Here is a 24,605-nt window from a genome sequence, read left to right on the forward strand (position 1 = left end):
AAATGCACGAAGGCACATGGAACACTGTTACCTTCCCACCAAAGTGGTCCCTATTTTTCTACTTGCATTTTTACATGCTTTCGAACCGCTAGGTTGGTAGAAGCTGGGACTAGTAATGGGAGCTCACTCCATTACGCGATGCTGGGGATTTGAACCACCGAACTGCTGACCTTTCTAATTGACAAGCTGAGCATCTTAGCCCTGAGCCACTGCATCCCTTTTTGCCATTCCCTACTTTCTAATAAATATTAAATAAAACAGCAGTATCCATTTCAATATGTGTAATAAATCTACACTGAAATAAATCCAAATACTCTCTTTTATCTAAGAATGTCTATAGCTGATATATCATACCTTAAATTGCCTTTGTTACGTATCGTTGAATGGGCACTAACCTAAAAATTCCACGGATACAAGGTTCACGAGAGCAAAATTAAAGAGTGATGGTATTTGTGGTTGACAAGAATGTAATTGAAAGGATGAAATTTAATGCTCTTTGTATGCCACACCAGTTGGTTTAAATGTGTAGGTTTGACGTGGGTTAGAAGGAGAGTCCTTCCCATCCATAGGGCTTTCTGTCAAGGACCAGCTACTTTGGGGCTTTGGTTATGTTGATGAAACACTTTGAGAGGTGAAAGCAAAGAAGACTTAAGGAAGGTGTAACACAATAGGGCAAAAACCAAACTGTGCTGCTCGGTATTAAGAAAATTAAGATTGTATTAGCAGGCAATATCAGCACCATGCAAACGGACAGGGAAGAAGCTTTAAAAAAAAAAGTAACAAAACTTCATAAATCCTAGCTCAAAAATTCTCAGGGAGGAGAATTGTAACCATGAAATAAATAAATGGAACAATGAATGAACTAGCTCACATGGATACACAAGGTATTAAAGGAATAAAACTGAGAAAATATGAATTTTACAAGAATCATGCAAACTTGAAATTTCATTCTTGAAAATTACAAGCTAGGAAGTTTCATAACATTTTTTTTGTTTGGGGGGGGTGGTATACTTTAAAAACAAGAATATGCCTATGGAGTGCCTCGGCCATTCAGGTCATGGTTGTCCCAAAGGTGCTATTTCAAGAGGCAACTGGACTTTCTGTTTTTTCTTTGAAGACGTTTCGCTTCTCATCCAACAAGTTTCTTTGAGTCTCTCCTTCCATTCCCCACCATCCAGTCAGAGCTGAAGAAGCTTCTTGGATGAGAAGCGAAACGCCTTCAAAGAAAAACCAGAAATTCCAGGTGCCTCTTGATAAATCACCTTTAGGGCAAGAATGTTCATACTTTTCTTGCCAGAAAAGAAAATCAAGATCTTGTAGTTAAATCAACAAGTAACGGGTTCACACATGTCATTTGCCACAAATCTTTTCAGCCAATCAAAAAACTAATCCATACAGACTTATAACAATAACTACATTTGAACCGAATCTCCTGATTAAGATTATAATCAAAAACATGCAGAACGCTTTCCACCACCTTGTTTAAATTAGACTCATTTTGCTGATTAATTATTCAAAGGAAGGTTTTAAAACATAAAATCTTACATGCTATTAAAAATTAATGGAATTCGCTTTTTCATTGACCCATTCTGACTTCGTGTATATATTAGAAATCACACCTAATAATTCGAATAGATGTTTTTAGACCTAACTTAGTAATCATTGTGTCATCTGCCAGCTTATTATGCATTTATAAATATTGATTTCAGGTTTATTCTTTTTTCCTTTCTTAAACAGTACCTTATTTTCCTAGATCCTAATCCTGCAGTCTCAAATCTGGTAAGTTTTTCTTTTGGATTCCAACAAAATATCTTTTAAAATATTTATTTGATTGCTTATTTGCCAATCAGGAGGGTTGTTTGTTGTGCCCACTCGCTCATGGCAATTTAGTTGTAACTAAGATGCTCCGTATCCCACCTCATTCAGCCTCACCTCCTGGTGTTGAATTGAAAGGATCAGAAGAATTAAAAGTTATAGTAAAGAGTTACTATACCTGACTTTTTGAAAGCTTTAAACCAGGGGTCTTCAAACTTGACAGCTCTAAGACTTGTGGACTTCAACTCCCAGACTTCCTCCTCCAGTCATGTTAGCTCAGGAATTCTGGGAGTTGAAGTCCACAAGTCTTAAACTTGCCAAGTTTGAAGGCCCCTGCTTCAAACACACACCTTGTTAAAACAGGTTTTAAAGGATTGTCCTAGTTTTGATTCTAAAATGTATGGGTTTAACTTCAGTTTTATGTCTCAGTGGAAACCAGTGAGAAACCTCCATAGTTGATAATGCATGTATAGGAAAAAAGGAAGGGAGGAAGGAAGAAAGAAAGAATGGAGGGAGGAGGGAGAGAGGAAGGAGAGGATGAAAGAAAGGAGGAGGTAAGGAATCTCTATATTAGCCAGCTGGAAGACATGCTTCAGAAGGCAGTGTGCCTTTTATTTTACTGATAAATTCAGAAAGATTCACCCTTATACCATACATGCTTATTCAAAGGGAATCCTTCAGAAAAGCAGGATATATTTCCATATAGTGATGGAATCTACAGCTGGAGAAGGAATGAAAAGAATGTTAGCAATATGTCTAGGGGGATTCTCAATCATCCAGCCAAAGTTGTCTCCAAGGTGCTTTTTCAAGTGTCTGTGATACCTATGGTACTATCTTTCCATCCCCTTACCATCCAGTCACAACTGATGAAGCTTCTTGGATGAGAAGCTACATTACTTCCTCTTCCTCCTCTTCATTTTTCTTCTCCTCCTCCCCCTCTCTTCCTCCTCCTCCTCCTCCTCCTCCTCCTCCTCCTCCTCCTCCTCCTCCTCCTCCTCCTCCTCCTCCTCCTTCCTCAAGGAAAAACAGTCTGGTTCCTTTTTAAAAAAGCAGTATAAGACAATGTTGACAATAGCACCATAGCTTCCCAGAGATGAAGGAGCACATTCCAGGCAGGGTCCCAAGACAAGAAACTGCACAATCCTGAACTGGATGGGGGAAAGAAGAAGACATTCCAGGGTAGCCAAACTCCAGAATCTCCCAGGGTATATCTACGTGTTTAGGTTAGAAGGTTATAGTGTTGGACTGGGGAGATTTTATCTATTGGATGTACGCAAATAAATAACTGGATTTGATTGGATCACACAGTGTCATCTTTTGGCATGGATCTGACAATAGAAGTCAAAAATATATATTATTACCATAGCAGCGAGGTTCTACAATATACATGTTAGCATGGGTACTGGAAGGTAAATAGACTTTTAAAGCCTATTAATAGTATTGCCGAATTATAGTTGGCTGGTATATCCACAAAAGTACATACTTTTGTGTTAGTCATGGTTCTTGGAAGCTGCCTGGGCAAGTCCTTACAATTTTCTTGGCAAGATTTGAGAAGTGATTAATACACACACACACACACACACATTAATCACTGTCCATTTTGAATACAAAGAGGAAAGAGGAAACTTGAGAGTTTGCAAGCTTGATGCCATATGAAACAAAACCGTGGCTGAATCTGGATGTTCTGCTCCGGATACCACAAAGCCCCCTTCCTAGAAAGTCGCAAGGCAAACCAGGTCATGAAGAGGGCGTGTAGCATCCCCAGATAATCCAGCAGACCCTGCTCAAGCATGGCTCATATGTCATGTCCTGGATAGAAGGAACTGCACTGCCAATAATCTTGTTCGCTGTCCTCACCACTCTCTGCATTGCCTTCCTGTCTGAAGCAGTAACGTTTCCAAGCCACACAGTAATGCAATATGACAGGATACTCTCAGTTGTCCCTCTATGGAAAGTGGTAAGGATAGTGGGATGTACTTTTTTCATACAACGCAGTAAATGCAGCCGCTGCTGTGCACTTTTGAGTGACCAAACTAGCCTACCCATTAGCTGCACACTCAGCTATGGAGTGTCTATGGAGACTCTCAGTCATTCAACTGATGGTTGTCCCAAAGGTGTTTTTTTTCCAGAGACAACTGGACTTTCTCTCTCGCTGTGTGTTTTGTTTTATTTATTTTTTGCTTCTCAACTGTTCTGACCCAACCTGGTTCCAAGAAAGCAAACACAAGACAAAGGCAGCAGCCCCCACCTGTTAAAGTTTAATCTACAAATTCTGTTTCTTCACAGATAAAAGGCTGCTTCCAACTCATTAGCTCCATCAAGAAAGAGCCTTGCCAAGTTGTTGTTCAAAGCTGCCAAAAGCCCACAGATAAAAAAATAGTTACAAGAGTTTTCAAATACTAGCTATAAAGTCCACGAGCCTAAGTTTCAGAGCATCTTTGCTTTCTGCAAAGAACGCTTCTTCAAACCTGGCTTTTATCCTCTTGAGGGAGGGACCATTACCTTGCAGCCTTACTCCCAAGTTGCCCATGCTGCTGTAACTGTTCTTTCCTCTGAGCAATCCTTCGTGCATGTGCACTTGGCACAGGCTCCTTGGGAACCTCCTCATCACTGCTGCCAGCCCCCACAATCACTGAAGGCAGCAGTCCACTCCCTAATGGTCCTGGCTCCTCATCTGAATCCTCTGTCTCCTCAGCTGTCCACACCTGCTGCCGGCTAACCACAACATCATCTGAGAAGCTTCTTTATGCTCTAGAGTTGAAGCTCCACAGTTCCAGATGAGAAGCAAAACATCTTCAAAGAAAAACCAGAAAGTCCAGCTGCTTTTTGAAAAACCACCTTTGGGACTACCAGAAACTTGGTGCTTCTAACCAGGGGTGGGATTCTACCAGTTCGCACCTATTTGCTAGAACCAGTTGTTAACATTCTAAGCAGTTTGGAGAACCGAACTTAGAAGAAATTACTGGCCTTTATTTTTTGTTTCATTATTTTACTGTTTTATTTTATTACTATTTCATTTTATTATTTTACTTCTTTTTTATTATTATTATTTTACTTCTTTATTTCTTATTACATTATTTTACTGTTTATTTTATTACTATTTTATTTTTATTTTTTTACTTATTTTATTTTATTTTACGACTTTATTTTACATTCTTACTATTTTATTTTACTTTTATTATTTTACTTCTTTATTTTTATTATTTTACTTCTTTATTTTTATTATTTTATTTTATTTTATTTATTTTATTACTATTTTATTTTATTACTATTTTTTATTATTTTACTATTTTATTTCATTTTTAATATTTTACTATTTTATTATATTTTATTCATTTTTAAAACGCTGAGAGAGAAGGACAACGTCCTTTTTAAAAAAAAAAAATCCTCGCGCCCGAGGAGCTCCTGTTTCTCAGCTCCGCCCCTTCCTCCTTCTCCTTCTCCTCCCTCCTCCTCCGAGGTGGAGAGTTCCGCCAAAAAAAAAAAAAAAAAAGCGTTCTCTTTCCCCCTCCAGGGAGGGAAGGAAAATTGGCCTGGGCGGCTTGCCGTACGCGAAGCCTTTAAGCAGCGTGAGAGTTGGAAGAGCGAGGGTTCCCTTTCTCCGTTCCCTGCTGCGGCGCTTGCAGCTGGTGGGTTGGAACTTTCACGCTCGCGGGATTCGAAACGTCACAATGGCTCAGAACGTTCAGAGTGTTACATTGTCTCTCACGCTGCCCATCACTTGCCACATTTGCTTGGGAAAGGTAAACGCCAGCTTCGCCTTTTGGGTGGGTGGGAGATTACAAAGGGACCGCGCGGAGTGGGAAACGTGTCCGGCGCCCACGCCACTCCCTTGGAAATGCGCGTGGGACGCAGCAAAGCCCCCGGTTGGGGCAAGCGCTTTTTGGTTTTTAATTCCATGCGTTCTTTCTTCTCTTTCTCTCATTCCTCCCTTTTCTCTTTAAAAAAAAAAAAAAAATACCCATCGCGTGGCTTGCATGGATGATTATTTCGGAATCCTAGCTTTGTACTGGCTTTGCAACGGCTGGCCGAAAAGCTTAGAGGCTGAGACAGGAGGAGGAAGGCCTTAGATTTGGTTGAGAACGGCGTTGGAGCAAAGCCGGGGAATGTTGCTTTCGGGGAACGCTTGTATTTCCGCTTTCCCAAACGTACTTTCGATGGTCGGCTTCCGAAGTGATAATATTAATATTATATAAGTAATAATACTATACCTAGCATGTTGGCCGCAACCCGTATCAACCATTAGCACCAGTCAGTGGTGTTTGTGATACATTTTTAAATGTTCAGTTGACATTTAAATTTCCATTTCCATTCAGTTCCATGTTTAATAATAATCGGAAGAACATACATTTGAAGGTGCTTAGTTGATACCTAGGACTCTGGCAGCGATCCTTATCAACCATTAGCACCGGTCAGTGATGTTTGTGATACATTTTTAAATCAGTTGACTGAATTTCATGTTTAATGAATAAAAGTTAATAATTCAGTGATATTGTGATACATTTTTAAAGGTTCAGTTGACTGAGTTTCATGTTTAATGAATAAAAGTTAATAATAATAATAATAATAATAATAATAATAATAATAATAAATATCTACTTGGAACAGTTTATATTCTCCAATGCTAACTTAACAGTTCCTAGGTCCTGGGTTAGGACTTGAGCTGTTGAGCTACCAACCAGCCCCCAAGGCTGTGAACCTGACTAAAGATTAAACAATAATAACAACAATAATAATATACTTCATCATACCTAGGGTGCTGGCACCAAGCCGTATCAATCATCAGTGCCAGTCAGTAATAATTGTGATACGTTTTTAAATGTTCAGTTGACTTGAGTTTCATGGTTAAATGAATAAAATTTAATATAATAATAGTAATAATGATAACAATATACTTGGTCGATACCTAGGGTGCTGGCAGCAACCTGTATCAACCATCAATGCCAGTCAATAATAATTTGATACATTTTTAAATGTTCAGTTGACTGAGTTTCATGTTTAATGAATAACAACTGGAGCATCATTTGAATGCCGCTGGCATTGACAAATCTGCCAAAAGTCAATTGCAGAAGGCAGCTTGACTTGGAATAGCTTCCGTCCTGGGAGAAGATCTGTAACATCGTCAAACATCCAGATTTGCCTGTCCTACCTAGTAAGGGTAGGTAAAGGACTCGGTAGGGTTAGGGTGCCATGTAAATATAGCAAAGCTTCAGGAAATCTCTTGAAAGGAAAAGATAGAACTGGACACGATTTTCTCTCCCTCCCTCTCTCTCCTTGTATGTTTCCTTCTTGGGTGGCAAAGATTTGTACGGAGGCCTTTAATTAGGTTGCCATTTTGTCCGTGTTTGTGAGTAACCCATTTGGGGGTTTGGATGGTTCTTAATTGAGGCTGGTCGGCCTAATAACACAGACACCATTTGTCGCTAGCCCATACGGGTAGTCCTCTGCTTATGACCACAATTGAGCCCAACATGTCTGTTGCTAAGTGAGGTGTGTTCAGTTTCGCCCCATTTTTCGACCTTTTTTTTTTTTGCCACCGTGGTTAAGTGAAGCGCTGCAGTTGTGAAATTTAGTAAGCCGGTTGTTCAGTGACAAACCTGAACAAACGTGGATTTCGCTTGTCAGAAAGTTGTAAAAAAAGGACTTCCGGTTTGAGCTTCTTCAGCGACAGACCGAAACCTCGTCTCTGCGAGGCTTTGATCCGGGCTCGCCGCTGGAGTGCCCCGAGCCGGCTGGTTTCAGGGCTAAGCCACCCCGTAGAGGTGGTGAAGATGGGGGGAGATTGCCATCAGGGTTGAGGAGAGCCGCATCTCTCCTCCTCAGCTGGCCATTACTCCCTTTCCCGAAGGCGGTTGCAGCAGTGGTCAGAAATGGCCACCACAAAGAAGAACTCAACCGGAAAAGAATGTGCAGGAGGAAGATAAGAAGAGAAAGTTTTGGTTGACCGGGTCAAACAGCAAAAGCAACAAATAAGGTACCCTGGAATTGAAACTGTTAAAAAACAATAACATTGTTCCCTAAGAAGATTTTTAAGCTGCGAAGGAGAGAGAAAGGGGAAAAGGTTTGGTTTTCTCCTTTTCCTATACTGACAGGTAAGAGACTTAAGCAAGAAATTGGAAAAAAATCCACTTTGACATCAATAGGCATTTAATGCTGAAAATAAAAAGTCAAAGGGATAATAAAGATTTCTGGATAATTAAAAGCTTTTGAAAACAGGAAAGGAGAGAAAAAGAATAAAAGGGCAGGATCTGGAAGGGAGGAGACTGCCTGGAATTAAAAAAGAACTTACAGCAAAATCTCAATAAGACTTCCAAAAGATACATTCTAACTGAAATATCACAACAAAAACCCTAGGAAGAGAAAGTCGAAAAAGAAATTAGAAGATATAACTCAGGACTATCTGGATTACTTGATGACTTCTGGATTCTTGGTTATTGTTTTGAATGACTAAAATCAATCGGGTGCTTGTTTAAAACTTTTTAAAATGGCTCCACTTTTAGAAGAACTGAAAATGGAACTTAAAAAGTACAAAGAAGATGCACAAGAAGGGAGAGGTTCTTTTGGCTTCGTATTTCAGTTTTTAGAAATGGAGATTTGGAATTATGAGAAACAACAAGAAATGCCTGCAGAACAAGAAGATTGCGACAAAGAAGAAGCCATCTTTAATGAACAAGTAATCTTAGATTGGGGGAAAAAAGGAAAGGGAGGAAAGAGAATGGAAAGTTTAAGATTGGGAAAAACAACTCCCCCTCCCCAAAAAAGAGTGAAAAATAAGTATAAAATCAGAAAGCAACAGAAGAGGGAAATGCAGAAGAGAGAATTAGAAGTAGAGAGACAAGGGGGTAGAAAGGGGAGGGAAGAAAGAAAGGAAAAGAAGTTATAAAGGACAGAAGCAAAATATAGAGAAACGGTCTATTTAGAGATAATGGGTGAAAGCTTAATGGAAAAGGGGATTCTGCAGAGGTACATAAGATAGTATGGTTATATTAGAAGCAGAAATAATTTTAGAAAATATGAAACAATGTATGATTAAAATGTCTGATAAAATAGCTATCGTAATTCAGTGGAATGCTTGTCAATAAATAAATAATAAAAGGTATATTTAATGATTTATAAAACATGTGAAGAGAAATAAGGGAAAAATTAATTATGGAGATTATATGTGTTTTTAAGGAAGTATGATATTTAATTGAAAAGAAGTGTTAAAGATGTTATGGTTTTAATGATTATTAATGATAGAACTGAACTGGAATAGAATGAGGGTTTATAATTACATATATTTTCAATCTTTTTTTTTTAAAAAAAAGAATATAGTGTGTATTATAAGAATGTGCCAAGCAGAATTCGATTGGAAGTTATGTATTATGTATTATATTGAAGGTCATAAACGTAAGGTATATATTGAAGTTTAAATAAGAGTTGGATGGATGTAATTAAAAGATATAAAGGTGTCATACTCCAATTAGTAACTACAGGAGAAAATTTGTTTAATGAGAAAAGATAATATGAAATTGAAACAGAACAGACAAAAGTATAAATATAATGATTTGAATTGAGATCATCAAAATAAAATTGAGAAAATTAAAAGAGGGGAAAAACTATATAGAAAATGTAGAATAGTATAAGATATGGAATAGAACACAAAAAGGAGCATGAAATTGAGTTTTGTGTCTGCATAAAGAAGTTCAACCGGGGACCATGCTATTTTCAAAAAAGATGTTTTACTTGTATTTTGTGTGTGAAAACCCAAATAAAACTTTATTAAAAAAAAAAGAAAAAGAAAGTTGTAAAAAAAGAGGGGGGAACAGAGGACTCTGGGACACAGCGCCCATCATAACTATGAACCGGTTGCCAAGCGTGTTGAATCTTGATCACATGACCCATGGCGATGCTACAAAAGTTGTAACTCTGAAAAAAAGCCCCCTTTTTTTCAGTGCCCCCTTTTTTTCAGTGCTGTTGTAATTTGAACGGCCACTCAATGAGCTGATGTATAGTCGACGATTACCTGTAGGGATTACTGAAAGAGTCTTCTTCCTCTACATGCTGTGTTGAAGCTCATTGGGTTTCCCCCACACTTATCTTCTAAGTTCAAAAAGCTTGAAAAGATCTGAAGGTCAGAAATGGTAAACTGGTTGCGGCAGCTCATTCTGAGCTACAGTGATTTAGGATCTGTATTATTATATCTGCATTTTCTCTGCCCTGTTGTGGCTTCCTGCTGTCCTTATCCTTCTGGATTTGTTAGATTCATGAGGTGTCCAGTTTTTCTCCTAAGATGATACTGTGACTGTCATGGCCCTTGGAAAAAAGACTTTCCTCCTTCTTTCCCCAGAATAGGGTACTGTCATCCCCCTATCGGAGTCTGAATCCGAGGAGGAAGATGAACAATTGACAGGGAGTGGGAGTGTGGCTCCGCTGGCTGTGGAGGAGGCTGGGGAAGGGCAACGTCTGGTTGGGCAGAGCAGGGGAGAGATAGAACAAGGTTGAGGGAGTTCAGAGAAAAACCCAGGCCCACCCCCTCTTCATCCTAGGGCACACAGGGAGGAAAGGAGGAGAGAGCAACGTGGGTTGCATGGCTTATAGGGGAGGAAAGGGCCCTGATTCCCTTCATTAGCCACAGGTGGGAAGAGAGTTTAAAAGAGATGCATGCTGAGTGTGGCGTCTACTGGGAACAAAAATGAGTTTATCATATTTATCTGTGTTCCTGGTATCTTTCCAACCATGTTGTGTTATTACCATGCCTTTACATCTGAAATTCTTGCTCCTGCCCTGTTAAAACTAATTTACCTCAGTTTGCCTTGATTGGACTTAAAGTTACAGTTTTTGTTGATCTTGTTTTGGACTTGATTCCCTGCAGTCAAAGGCTGTTCCTGGGAGAGTTTTTCTCCAGCCCAGAAGGTAACCTGGACATTGAGGGCAAAGTTGGAGCTAAATAAAGGGACTCCTACTGATTATCTGACTGTGTTGCCTTTATGTATGCACCGGGTCATCACATTGCATCCCTTTCATTCAAAATTACAACGGCCCTAAAAAAGTGACTTATGGCCATTTTTCACACTTCGAACTGTTGCCCTATTCCCTAGGGTCACGCGATCAGAATTCAGACTCTTTGACCGCTGACTTGCCTTTATGACAGTTGCAGTATCCTGGGCTGATGAGATCCCTGTTTGTGACCTTCTGACAAGCAAAGTCAATGGGGAAGATGGATTTGCTTAATAACCAACTAACTTAACAATTGTAACGACTAACTTAACAATTGCAGTCATTCATTTAACTGCAGCAAAAAAAAAAATGTCGTAAGCAGGAATGTTGGTCTCCATTGTGCTTGTAGGTTGAGGACTAGCTGTGGAGTTTTTACTGTTGCCTAATTTTGCAGTGACGAAGTCTGTTGCTCCTTAGGAAGGAGCTGGCCTCTAATGAAGACTGGAGACGCACTTTCTCAGCTTTGGCAACCTGAAAATATGTGGACTTCAACTCCCAGAATACCCCAGCCAGCATTCTAACTATAGACAATAAGCTGGCTCATACAAGAGGAAGTGGATTCAGTGATCCTGAAATTTTAAAAGCCAAAAGGCAGAACTAACAGGAAGGCTCTGTCATTTATTCTCAGCTGCGTGCCATCTCTTAAATGTACACCAGATTCCAGTCCAGGCCAACATACTTGCATATTTTGAATACTTTTTGATGAATATTTATCACACAGGGTACCGTAATCTGAGATAAACACATAATTATCATCATTAAATGTATTCTCCCCCTGCCTTCTTGGAGCTTAGGGCAATATCTGTCTGTCTGTCTGTCTATCTATATCTATCTATCTATCCATCCATCCATCCATCCATCCATCCACCTAGGATATTCTTATATATAATAGGAGCATCCTATTATATATTCTATAAGAGCAGTGGCTCGGTGGCTAAGATGCTGAGTTTGTCGATCAGAAAGGCGGGACAGTTCGGCGGTTTGAGTCCCTAGCGCTGTGTAACGGAGTGAGCTCCCGTTACTTGTCCCAGCTTCTGCCAACCTAGCAGTGCGAAAGCATGAAAAAACGCAAGTAGAAAAATAGGGACCACTTTGGTGGGAAGGTAACAGTGTTCCGTGTGCCTGTGGTGTTTAGTCATGCCGGCCTCGTGACCATGGAGACGTCTTTGGACAGCACTGGCTCTTTGGCTTTGTAACAGAGATGAGCACTGCTCCCTAGAGCCAGAAATGACTAGCATGTATGTGTGGGGATAGGATGCTCTTAATTTTATCCCCAGTCCAGTAAATTAGATTGAGTGGAGAGAGGGAACACTGGCCCTAAATTAAGTTAATTTCATGATCAAATGGATTTTAATATGTTTTTTTTTTTTCATCCCGGTGTAAAAATTCAAGCCTTACTTTATTAAAACATTGGTCCTGTGCTATGAATGTTTCGTTTTCAAGAAAGAAGTTGAAAAGACTAATCAAATCTTTATTACAGTCATAGGCCAGCATAAGCATTTTCATTATGGTTCTCTCCCACAGCGAGAATAAGATTAACAAACCCCTAACTTTGCACCTGAGTGCTCAGAGTAGCAGTTTATTTGCTTTATATTCTATATAGTAAATTAGATTGAAGTATGGATGGTGTTAATTTAATATTGGCAATTATATGTGAAGTTGGGATATTGCATAACATTATGTTTCTTTTTCCAGACTTGTTTGGAGTGTAATTTAAGGACAGATATATTGGTTTAGCTCAAAAATGTGCAAATGTCAGGACAGGAATCTTTAAGTGATTTCCAGTTTATATTCTGTACTAGCAGGGTACCCATGCTTTGCTATGAAACTATGTTATCGGGCAAGTTTTTCAGGAGGAAAATAAGGGGAAAAAAATGTGCCTCTGCCTACCAGCATCCATAGGTATTCATCTGACAAGTGGCCTGTCAGTGTGTGAGAGAGTTGAGGGCTGTTTGGAAACTGGAACAGTATTTCCTGTGTGAGCAAGAAGGAGACAGCATGGCTTAGCTGAACTGCAGTTGGAAGTTATTTCTTTTCAGGTGGGGAGGTGGAGTAGAACTCCTTAGCATCAGAGTGTCTTAATAATAATACAGGAAATATTAATGCTGTGATGGTCATTTTGATAAATCCTTTCTTAGTGAGAGCCTAGAAGCCAAGAGGAATATATGTGTCAAATATCAAGGTTGTAGTCTTTCCGGTTCTGAAGATTTTGTGATGATGCATGAGTGGTATTTTGCTTTTTCATAAGAACATGTGTGGCTGAGGTATTGGCTGTGTGTCCACCAATCTGCAAACATCAACTCCATCAACCAATCAAGAAATGACAACACAGCCAACCTCCCCACCAGTATGTATAGGGAGACGGCAGCTCCGATCACGCTTTGCTTGCACAAGCATGAAGCCGAAAGCACCAGCATGAAGATGGCGAGTAGGACCTCGTCGAAACGTTGCCAAGATGCTCTCAATCTTACACGGGAAAAGACCCAAACACGCCAAGACCTGCATACCTGTACCCAGGAAAATCTACTTTTATATAGAGAGAGAGGCAGAGTGAGAAGCACAGAGCTGAAGAAAGAAGCCTGAAGATGATGAATGAGACTTCATCGAAACGTTGCCTAGATACTTCGAATCTTACGTGGGAGAAAACCCGAATAACCAAAGATCCACATACAAATACCCGCGAGAACCTCAGAATATATATATTCTTAATATTTTGCGGGTACTTACATGTATGGTATTCAGCTTTGTTCGGGTATTTTCCCACGTCATTATAGTTGTGCTTTTAAAGTTGTAGTAACGTTTTGGCAGAATCTCATCTGCCATCATCAGGCTTCTGTATAGTGTTTGTCCAGACAAAAAACCAAGGCATATATGAAGTCCCCTGTGCATCATGCCCTGCCACATACATTGGACAGACCAATAGAAGAATAAGTACCCACCTGGATGAACACAAAAATGCAGTAAAAATGCTGGAACACACTTCCTCACTAGTCCAACACATGAAAGCAACAGGTCATAGCATCGACTTCAATGGCACCAAAAACCCTAGCCACTATAAAAAAACCCAGCCACAGAATTATCAGAGAAGCCATAGAGATTGAAAAAAGACCTGAAAGCATGAATAGAAGAGATGATTCCACCAGACTGTCAATTATTTGGAAGCCTGCACTCACAAACAAAAAAATCTCCACACCACAAGCCAGGCAAACACCTGGGCACAAACAGATCCCCACTGATACCTCCAGCTCAAACACACCCCAACCAGGCACCCAGATGAAACCTAGCTTCCTAATAAATGATAGCCGTCCATTTACTCGTAGCCAAGCTGCACTAAAAGCCTCCAATACAGTAACACAATGTTGCCAGCCAATCAAGACAAAAAAAAAGCCACAAAACAGACAGAAGATATTAGAAACACCAATCAAGCAGAACACAGCAAACTCCAAGAACAATAAACACAGACCAAGACTCCCAACCAATCAGGCTGAAGAAAAAACCATTCTGGCACAGCAGTAGGCCAGCCCCAAATTTAAAACAGAAACGGCTGTGAAAGTCTGACTCACAGATGAACACAATACAGAAGCCTGATGATGGCAGATGAGATATATATATGTGTTTTCTGAGGTTCATGGTATTTGTATGTGGATCTTTGGTTGTTCGGGTTTTCTCCCACGTAAGATTCGAGTATCTAGGCAAGCGTTTCGATGAAGTCTCATTCATCATCTTCAGGCTTCTGTCTTCAGCTCTGTGCTTCTCTGAGTGATGTGAGATTGCAGCTGCTTCTTCCTTTTAACTGCTAGTGGGGTGTGACTTGATTGGGTGGGGGCTTGGCTGTGTTCTGATTGGGTGGGGGTGTGTTCTCATTGGTAGGGGTTTTGGCTGTGTTCTGATTGGTTGGGGGTTGGTCGTGTTCTGATTGGCTGGAGCGTGTTCTGTTCAGGTGGGGGCTTGGTTGTGCTCAGGTTAGTCTTAGTTGCTGGGGGATTTGAGTTGGTGAGCTGTGATCTTGCTGTTTGGCTTCGAGTTCGTGGTCGTGCTGCATCTTCATAGTGGGTGTCGGTTTGCTTCATGTATGGCTCGGAGGGGTTTGAGAGTGGGTAGTGATGCAGCTGTAGTGCGGCTTCTGGTCCGTGGTCGTGTCTCATCTTCTGAGTGGGTGTGAGTCTGTTTTCTACATGGAAGTGTGGTGGTGGCATCTTGTGTGGCTCTCATGGGTGTGGGTCTGGTATCATTCTTCATATTGGGTACTCGTCTGTTCATGAGGCGGGTTTCCAAATGGCTGGAAGGCGGGAGGTGTCATCTCGTTTGTTCATGCTGTGTGGGTGTTTTTCTATCTCTATGGCTTCTCTGATTATTCTGCTGTTGAAGTGTTCAGTTTTGGCGATGGTTCTGGTATGGACTGAACACTTCAACAGCATGAATAATCAGAAGCCCTAAACATAAAAAGCGCCCACGAACAAAGCAGATGACTGCCTGACCGCCATGAACAACAGCTGGCGGTACCCTCATGAACAGAATACTGAAGAACTGACCCAGGTCACTGGCATGCCACTCATGAAAGATGGTCTGACCCGGATGCCAAGCGCACTACGCCTGCCACTTCAAGCCACCTCGGCGTGCATGCCGACAACCGCTAAGTCGCTGGATACCGAACCAAGCTCACGCTCAGCTCGCTCAAAGCTCCGGCAATAAGGATACGACACCCAACCAATCAGGCACAGCAAACCTACCCAATCAAGTCACACACCCCACTGGCAGTTAAAGGAAGAAGCAGCTGCAATCTCACATCAGTCTGAGAAGCACAGAGCTGAAGACAGAAGCCTGAAGATAATGAATGAGACTTCATCGCGTTGCCTAGATACTTGAAAACCCGAACAACCAAAGATCCACATACAAATACCGCGAGAACCTCAGAAAACAATATATATATATATATATATATATATATATATATATATATATATGTATGTATGTATGTATGTATGTATGTATGTATATGTATATGTATATGTATATATATATATATATATATATATGTATGTATGTATGTATATGTATATATATGTGTGTGTGTGTGTGTGTGTATATATATATATATATATATATATATATATATATATATAAATAAATAAAAGTTTTCGCTGGTACTTACATGTATGGTATTCAGCTTTGTGTGTGTGTACACACACACATATATAATCCCCACGCATCTCTGCACATACGCATGCGACCCCCCCATTGTGCAGGCCACTCATCTCCACACACGCACACCCTGCGCACACCAGATACCAGATAATCAGCGGGCAGGGAGGCAGTACGCGCGCATGCGCAGTAGATCTGTTCTGGGCGAGGGCTTGCGTGCCGGTCAGTAATGGCTCTGTGTGCCACTTCCGGCATGCGTGCCCTAGGTTCACCATCACTGGGCTAGCATGTATATGCGAGGGGAACCTTTACTTTTACCTTACCTTTAAGTCATGGTCTTACATTTTGCTTTAGGTGAAAGTCTCCACCTGGAGACGGGGGATTTCATAAATGATTTATGCAGAAAAATCAGTCTTGATGATGTCAGTGCCTCTTCTCTGCTAGTGAATTACCGCATCAATTTCTTGTGTCTTAGTTTCGTGTGTCAACTTTGAATGGAAATAGAATTATCACTTTTCCCCCCTCTCCTATGTCATCCAGTCAATTGGGGAGAAATCACTTTCAGCTTTCTGCATTTTTTTTCCTATTTAGGTATGATAAACAGAATTCATGTCACAAAGGGTTGTGAAATTTTCAAAACAGATTCCTTGGCTGCTGCTGTGTAAATTGGCTTTAGCGGCAATCCTCTTGTCTCCTTCAACCCTTTTAATGCAGGATGTCAAACTCGATTTCATTGAGGGTTGTGTTTGACCTCGGGAGGGGGGGGCTGGCCAGGTTGGGCGTGGCCAGCTCAACATCACTCGTCGAAGCTCCGTTTTTGGCTGTCGCAGCAAAAACTGAGCCTGGGTAGGTTGTGCACAGCCTCTCCAAGCTCCGTTTTTGCTGGCAGAGGGCTGCAGGAGCCCATCGCGGCAGAAAATGGAGCCCGGTAAGGCCACGCACCGCCCTCCCAAGCTCCAGTTTTGCTGGCAGAGGTACCGTTGGCCTTGTGGTTTGCTGGCAGCCTATGCAGACGGCAGCAGAATCGGACAGTGGGGAAGAATGGGGACCAGTCCGGGAGTCTGGCGAGGACTCAGACAAGGGTCCTGTGTCCGATGCAGAGATGGGGCCAGGACCATCTGGGAGTGGGGTGCTGACTCGAGCCTTTGGAGTCTGGCAGCAGCAAGGCAGAGAAACCAGGGGAGCCTGTTCCCAGTGCGCGTGTGCACAGAGCTGCTAGAAGGCAAGAGCAGCTGAGACAAAAGGGGCGACTCGGGAGTAAGGCTGGGAGGTGATTGCCCCTCCCATAAAGTATAGAAGACAGGCAAAGATGACGGAACCTTTGCAGGAAGCAAAGTCATTTGTTCTGTTCGGATTAATCCTTGAAGCTCTCTGTGGACTTTGTAGTTCGGTTGGTTTTTTATAATTTTTTTGGCACTCTAGTTGTTGGCAGCAATTCAAAGGAAAGAAAGGTGGGTGCTTATCTCAAAGGGACTGTTGGGACTCGTTACTGGTTGGGAATGAACATAATTCTGAGCATTGAAATAAAACAAGAGTTGTTTTAAATAAGCACGTGCTTAATTATGGTTTCAGGAAGTCTTGGTCAGAACAGGCCAGTCCTTTACTGTTTCCAGGGGGGGCCCACAGGCCGGATGTAAGCAGGCCTTGAGTTTGACACCCCTGCTTTAATGCGTAGCTAAAGAACGGATTACCTTTTGCCATCGAGATAGATCACTATACAGGTAGTCCTTGACTTAACTATAGTTTGTTTAGTGACTGTTCGAAGTGAAAACAGCAGTGAAAAAAGTGACTTAACTACCATTTTTCACACTTATGACTGTTGTAGCATTCCCTACCATGTGATCAAAATTCAGATGTTTGGTGACTGGTTGTTATTTATGATGGTTGCACTGTTCCGGAAGTAATGTGACAAGCAAAGTCAATGGGGGGAAGCCAGATTTGTGTAACAGACATGTTACTGACTGAACAATGGCAATGAGTCGCTTAACAACGGAGGCAGGCAAGGTCGTAAGACGGGGCAAAATTAACAACTACTTAAATTTCTTAGCAACAGAAAATTTTTGGCTCAGTTGTGGTCATATGTTGAGGACTTACCTGTACACAGACTTTAGGGGAGGAGTGTCCAAATTTGACAACTTTTAAAACTTGTGAACTTCAACAGCGTGGCTGGCTGAGGAATTCTGGGAGTTGAAGTCCACAAGTCTTGGAATTGCCAAGTTTGGAGACCTTTGACCTAGGGCACTGGTGGCTGCACTAGATGAGCAGCTCCCCAATGCACACATGTGGGAGTGCCGGGAACCAGAAGCTTAGCTTCCTGATGCGCACATGCACGCTGGCCACCTGGTCTTCCTGTTTCTAACATGCATGCGTGCACGAAGACCTGGCTGCCGCACGCATGCACTCCGGGGAGCTGCTTTTCCGGTTTCCGTCGCTCCCGTGCATGCGAAGACCAGCTGGCCTGCACGCACATGTGCTCTGGGGAGCTGCTTTTCTGGTTTCCGATGCTCTCGTGCATGCAAAGACCAGCTGGCTGGCGTGCATGCGTGTGCTGGAACTGGAAGAGCAACGGGCAACGGCTGGCGTGCCCAGAGAGTTGGCTCTGCGTGCCACTTCCAGCCCGCATGGCATAAGTTTGACATCACAAACATAGGACATTGTAAGTGGCTATATAAAAGCTAATGAACCAAGTTCAATCCTGGTTATTATTGGATGGGGGACTAGATGAGAAGTTCTCAGAAGACTGTTCAGAGTTTTGCAGCATAAATTCAGCACCAGAAAAGTAAATACAGATGGCTGATGCTTCATTTAACGTCTTTATAAACATATTAAGTACATTTTACAATACCATTTGTAGATTTCTCTAACATGGAGCAAACTCGAACAGAAGCAGACATGTTACGGGTTCAGAGGGATCAGCAGACAACAAGCAAGCAAGTTAGTTTCTCTTTCACTTTAGAGCTGAGCACAGAACAGAGATAATAAACCAGGCTCAGATTCTCTCTTTAAGTTTCAGCCCTCAATTCAGCTCTCATTGGCTGACCTTGTTACTAAGCTCCACTCCAGTTCATGAATATACTCTGACAAAGACAGCAATGGAAAAAGCACAGAGAAGTAAGACCCTTGAGTCAAACTCTAAAGGTGATTTGACTTTGAGAACAGCAAACCACGACACTTGAGAAATTAGAGTTGTGTTTAATTTCATATTACATCTTCAATCTGCTGGGAAGGACAATTTAGCAGCACAAACGGCAAAGACTTTGGGGATTAAAAGTAACTTTAAAGACCACAAGGAAGGCTTTTTATAGAGTCATTAAGCAATGCAGAGGTTTTTCCCCCCCCTGAAATGCTGAATCCCAAAAGCTTGTGCAGGATTTTCAATTAAAGAGAAATCTTATTAGTAATGTCCTTCAGAAATTTATTTCTCTAAAACTCTTTGCTCTTTGAGGAAAATACATAAGCATCTTGTTAAGTTACAAGCGTTTAAAACCTGTGGTAATTCTCTGTGGTCCAATAAATTTTTATCTTACACAGAATTGCACGCTGCATAAAGATAGTTATGTTCCTTGCAATGGGAACATTTCAGCAGGATTAGTAAAACTTTTGCCCTTTAGAGAAAGCTCTGATTTTTTTTTTGCTTTTGTTTTTGCTTAGAGGGGGAAGGAAAACTGGCTGAGTGAATTCTTCAGTATGGCTAAAAATTGGGAGTTTATTGATTTTTTTTATCTTCATTCTGGATCCTTTGCCTTAGACGTTTTGCAAAAGAAATATCCCATATAACCTGAGGAAACTTAATGTGCCTGCTTACTTTATTTGAAGAGGCAGGTAATAAAATTTTATGGTAACACTTTAGAAGGTATTGGAGCGATGTGCTATATCAGTGGTGGCTAACCTTTTTGGGCTCCTGTGTTAAAAATCGTGAGGGTGCCAGCGCGCCCACACTTGTGTGCCAGCACCCAGAATGCAATGCGCCCCCCCACGCCCCATGCGCATGTGCACACAATTTCCACCCTCCCCACGCCACCCCCTTACCTGCACTGCACCTCACAACTGATTTTTCAGCTGGTTTGAGGCCTTTTTTGGCCTCCCAGAGGCTTGGACAAAGCCTCTGCAAGGCTTTTCAGGACAAATTATAGGCCCATTTTGTCACTTCCAGTATTACAGGAAGTGATGAAACGGGCCTATAATTTGTCCTGAGAAGCCTTGCAGAGGCTTTTTCCAAGCCTCTGGGTGGCCAAAAAAGGCTTCAAACCGCCCCTCCTCCCGCCCCAAATCATCTGTGAGGCGTGCGCATTGCCTGCCGCTCATGTGCCAGCACATTTGTGGCACGCATGCCATAGGTTCGCCATCACGGGACTGTATACTTCGATTATCTAGCTATCTTTAAACATGAAAAGATGCAGGACAGATGAAATTTGTGTTTGCTAAATCTGGAGCTAATTATTAGTGACTTGCTTGATAGGACAATACAGGTAGTCCTTGATTTACAATCGTTTGTTTAGTGACCGTTCAGAGTTACAAAGGCACTGAAAAAAGTGACTTATGACCATTTTTCACACTTAACTACCATTGAAGCATCCCTGTGAGCCATACAATCAAAATTCAGATGTTTGGCAACTGACTCATAGTTACAACGACCTTCTGACAAGCAAAGTCAAGGGGGAAACCAGATTCACGTAACAACAAGGGCCTTAGTAACTTAAGATATGTGGAGTTCAACTCCCAGAATCCCTCGGCTAGTCATGCTGACTGCAGAATTCTGGGAGTTGAAGTTCACAGGTCTTAGCTTGGCAGTTTTACCACTTCAGGCAAATGGTTGTCCAGCCTCTTTTTTTTTTTAAACCTTCAGTGATGAAGCCTCCATAACCTCTGAAGGAAAAGCCATTCCACCGGTTAATCGTTCTACTGTCAGAATTTTTTTTTCCTATTTCTAGATTGCTTCTCTCCTTGATTAGAATTAGAATTAGAATACAATACAATACAATACAATACAATACAATACAATACCTTGAAATGTAGAAATCCTGTTTGTCTCTCATGGGTAGCTATTTTAGGTTACTATCATCCTTGGCAAATTGTGAAGGTTGCCAATTTTTTTTTAATGAATTTCTTTACTGGCCATAAGGAGCCTTCAGAAAATAAAGACTGCATACCCTTCCATTCTTACCAAATAGGCTGATTGTTTAATCCACAATTGTGACATTTATTGTTGCAGCCTGATCAATGGTGTTTGTGCAGAGAACAGCAACCAAGACAATTAGGGGACTGAGGACGAAAACATATGAAGAACGGTTACTGGAACTGGGCCTGGCTAGTCTAGTGAAGAGAAGGACCAGGGGAGACATGATAGCAGTCTTCCAATATTTAAGGGGCTGCCACAGAGAGGAGGAAGGGGTCAAGCTATTCTCCAAGGCACCTGAAGGCCAGACAAGGAATAATGGATGGAAACTGAACAAGGAGAGATTCAACCTGGAAATAAGGAGAACTTTTCTGACAGAACAGTCAACCAACAGAACAGAAGTTGCTTTTGGGAGTTATGGGAGCTTCATCACTGGAGGTTTTAAAGAAGAGACTGGACTGCCATCTGTCAGAAATGGTGTAGGGGGTTGGACTAGATGACCTACAAGGTCCCTTCCAACTCTATCATTCTGTATATTCTCTGTGCATTTTTGGGTTTCTTTTTTGCTTCACTATATAATCGGCTTCGGCTCGTTTGAGAAGATAGGCACCATTTGAAACGATAAGAGTGTCCCTGGTGGTAAGTAAGATAGGCAAGTTGCGGAGCGTATACTAACATTGTAAGCCTGGCCAGGGGAAAAGCTTGTTTTTGGCTCGTAGGATCGTTGGATGCCAAATGTACACCGTTCCTTTTATTCCCTCCAAGCAAAAGTTTTAATTGTTAAACTCTTTCTTTCTTTTAAGGTCCGTCATCCTGTCATCTGTGCCAACAACCACGTCTTCTGCTCCATTTGCATTGAAGTGTGGCTAAAGAACAACAGCCAGTGTCCTGCTTGTAGGATTCCCATCAACCCTGACAATCCTTGCAAAGAGGTCCTAGGTAAAGCCGCTCTCTTTCCCCTTAAATACTGTACGTTGTCCTTTTATACCCCGATGCATGAAGTTCTCAACTTATGACCACAGTTGACTTCAGCCTTTGTGTTGCTCTGGTGTTCTGACCTAGGCTTCCTTAGAAAGCATAAAACACCAATTTTAATCCCGGCAAAATCTCTTTTATTTCCATGGCTGTGAATTACGTTCATTCGCAGCCTGCCAGGCTTCACAAACAGTCTTTCAGAGGAATGTTTATAAACACCCACCTTATCGCACTTGGAATGAGGCCAGAGAACTAATTGCCAGATGTAGGGCAAGGCCACACTTGACAGAGTCAAACGGAACTATTCAAAGTTTGAACTGACCAGATGAATAATTGCTTCCTGCAAAAGCTGACATCCCGTTTGCTCTTTTATGTTCTATAGGAGGGGCCAATCCTCTCCGAGGTGTGGCCTTACTCCTGAGTTGATCCTGCTTTATCAATTGTTCTTGTCTTCTGCTAGCTCCCCAGCATCACTGGTGTCTGAACCCGAAGGCAGCTGCCGATTGCCAGCCTGCCCTGGCCCCATCTCTGCCTCTGGTGCAGAGCCCTCCTCCGGGCCTTCCTCAGCCTCCAGAGCTGGCCCAGGTTCCTTCCCAACCTCCTCACTACTGTCTGACTCTGCTGCCAGCTCCGTCAGCTGCCAGCGGGCCACAACACTTGGTGAGAAATTTGTCAAGTGAGTTTTGCCCCATTGTACGATTTGTCTTGCCATGTTCGTTAAGCCAATCACTGCTGTTCGTTAAATTAGCAAGATGGTTGTTAAGTGAATCTGCTTCCCCCCGTGGACGTTGCTTGTCAGAAGGTCGCAAAAGGGGATCATGTGACCCTGAGACACTGAGATCATCATAAATGTGAAATAGTTGTCAAGCGGCCAAATGTAAATCACGTGACCACGGGGATGTGGCAACGGTCATAAGTGTGAAAACCGGTCCTAAGTCATTTTTTTCAATGCAGTTGTAACTTTGAACGGTCAGTAAGCAAACTGTTGTAAGTTGAGGACTACCTGTACTGAGAGATAAAGCTAATCCTTTGTCCCTTGATGGGGAGACGCCCTTTTGCTTGAGATCAGAAGGAAAAAAATTAGTCAGTCCCTCTTTTATTTATTGAGGTGCTAGATAATGTCATGCCCCTGTCGGATTCTGAATCTGAGGAAGAAGAACAGCTGACAGGGAGTGGGAGTGTGGCTTTGTTGACTGTGGAGGAAACTGGGGAAGGGCAAAGTCCAGCTGGGCAGAGTAGGGAAGAGATAGAACAAGAGAGAGGAAATTCAGAGGAAGACCCAGGCCCACCCCCTCTTCACCCTAGGTCACACAGGGAGGAACGGAGAAGAGAGCCACGTGGGTTGCATGGCTTACGGGGGAGGAAAGGGCCCTGATTCCCTTCATTGGGCACACCTGGGAAGAGAGTTTTAAAAAGATGCAAACTGAGTGTGACACTTGCTGGGAACAAATGTGAGTTTGTCTTGTGTTGATGATGGTTATCTGCGTTCCTGGAATCCTCTGAATCGGGTTGATTTACTGTTGTTCCTTCATGTCTGGAATTCCTTCTCCTGCACTGCCAGACTAATTTCCTCATCTTGCCTTGATTGGACATATAGTTAAAGTTTATATTGACCACATTTCAATCTCTGAAGCCAAAGGCTGCTTCTGGGAGTGTTTTTAACCAGGACATTGGAGGCAAAGTTGGCGTTAATAAAGGGACTCCTACTTATTATTTGACTGTATTGCCTTTGTTGTCGGGCCCCGGGTCATCACAGATAGTTAGTCTAACTGTCTTTCACTCCTCTCTCTCTCTTCCTCTTTGCTTCAGGAAATTGTTGAGGAAAGAAAAAAGTGTTGAGTTTCAGATGATGAGTTGCAATCGTTTTTGAAAACTGAACTGAAAATGAGATTACGAATGGCGGCAAAGATGTGTGTCCCCAGAATTATGTTGGAGGATCCAAACTGGGTCATTCACCAGGATCCAGAGGTTGAATGATACAGATTGGATCCTGTAAATCAGATTGCCCATTCTCACCTTAAGTAGCAATAGCAATAGCCCTTAGACTTATATATCGCTTCACAGTGCTTTACAGCCCTCTCTAAGCGGTTTATAGAGTCAACCTATTGCCCCCCAACAATCTGGGTCCTCATTTTACCCACCTCAGAAGGATGGAAGGCTGAGTCAACCTTGAGCCAGTAGGATTCAAACTGCCAAATTGTAGGCAGCCAGCAGGCAGCAGAAGTAGCTTGCAGTACTGCATTCTATCCACTGCGTCACTGTGGCTCTTGGATGGATGGTTGGCTATTGAATCCAAATTGGTTTTTTCCAATGATAGAGGCATTAGGCAACAATGCGCATTTAGGTTCTGCATACTGCATAACACTGTTTCCAATCCAGAAATGGTCCAAAGATTTGAAATACTTAAGCCACAGAGGTTGATTTGAAGGAAGATTGTTGGCTGTTCCTGATGAGGCTCCAGTTTATTGCAAGGCTGAACATTTCTTGAGCCCAGAATTAGCAATATAGCAGTTAGACTCATATACTGCTTCATGGTGCTTTTAAAACCCTCCCTAAGCGATTTATAGAGCCAGCCTCT

At 42.0% G+C, this 24,605-nt stretch overlaps 1 protein-coding gene across 1 annotated transcript in view; it reads left to right on the forward strand.

Annotated features, from left to right (window-relative positions):
- The first annotated feature begins 5,336 nt into the window (after window positions 1-5,336).
- The window catches only part of OBI1 (ORC ubiquitin ligase 1), a 38,740-nt gene continuing 19,471 nt past the window's right edge, over window positions 5,337-24,605 (forward strand). The window contains exons 1-2 of the mRNA XM_026705291.2: window positions 5,337-5,558; window positions 21,856-21,991. Coding sequence (XP_026561076.1) covers window positions 5,487-5,558; window positions 21,856-21,991 — 208 coding nt within the window. The 5' untranslated portion in view covers window positions 5,337-5,486. The remainder of the gene's footprint in view (window positions 5,559-21,855; window positions 21,992-24,605) is intronic.

The sequence above is a fragment of the Pseudonaja textilis genome, chromosome 8, assembly GCF_049901715.1.
Source record: "Pseudonaja textilis isolate UNSWEBS1 chromosome 8, rPseTex1.2, whole genome shotgun sequence".
Lineage (NCBI taxonomy): Eukaryota > Metazoa > Chordata > Lepidosauria > Squamata > Elapidae > Pseudonaja > Pseudonaja textilis.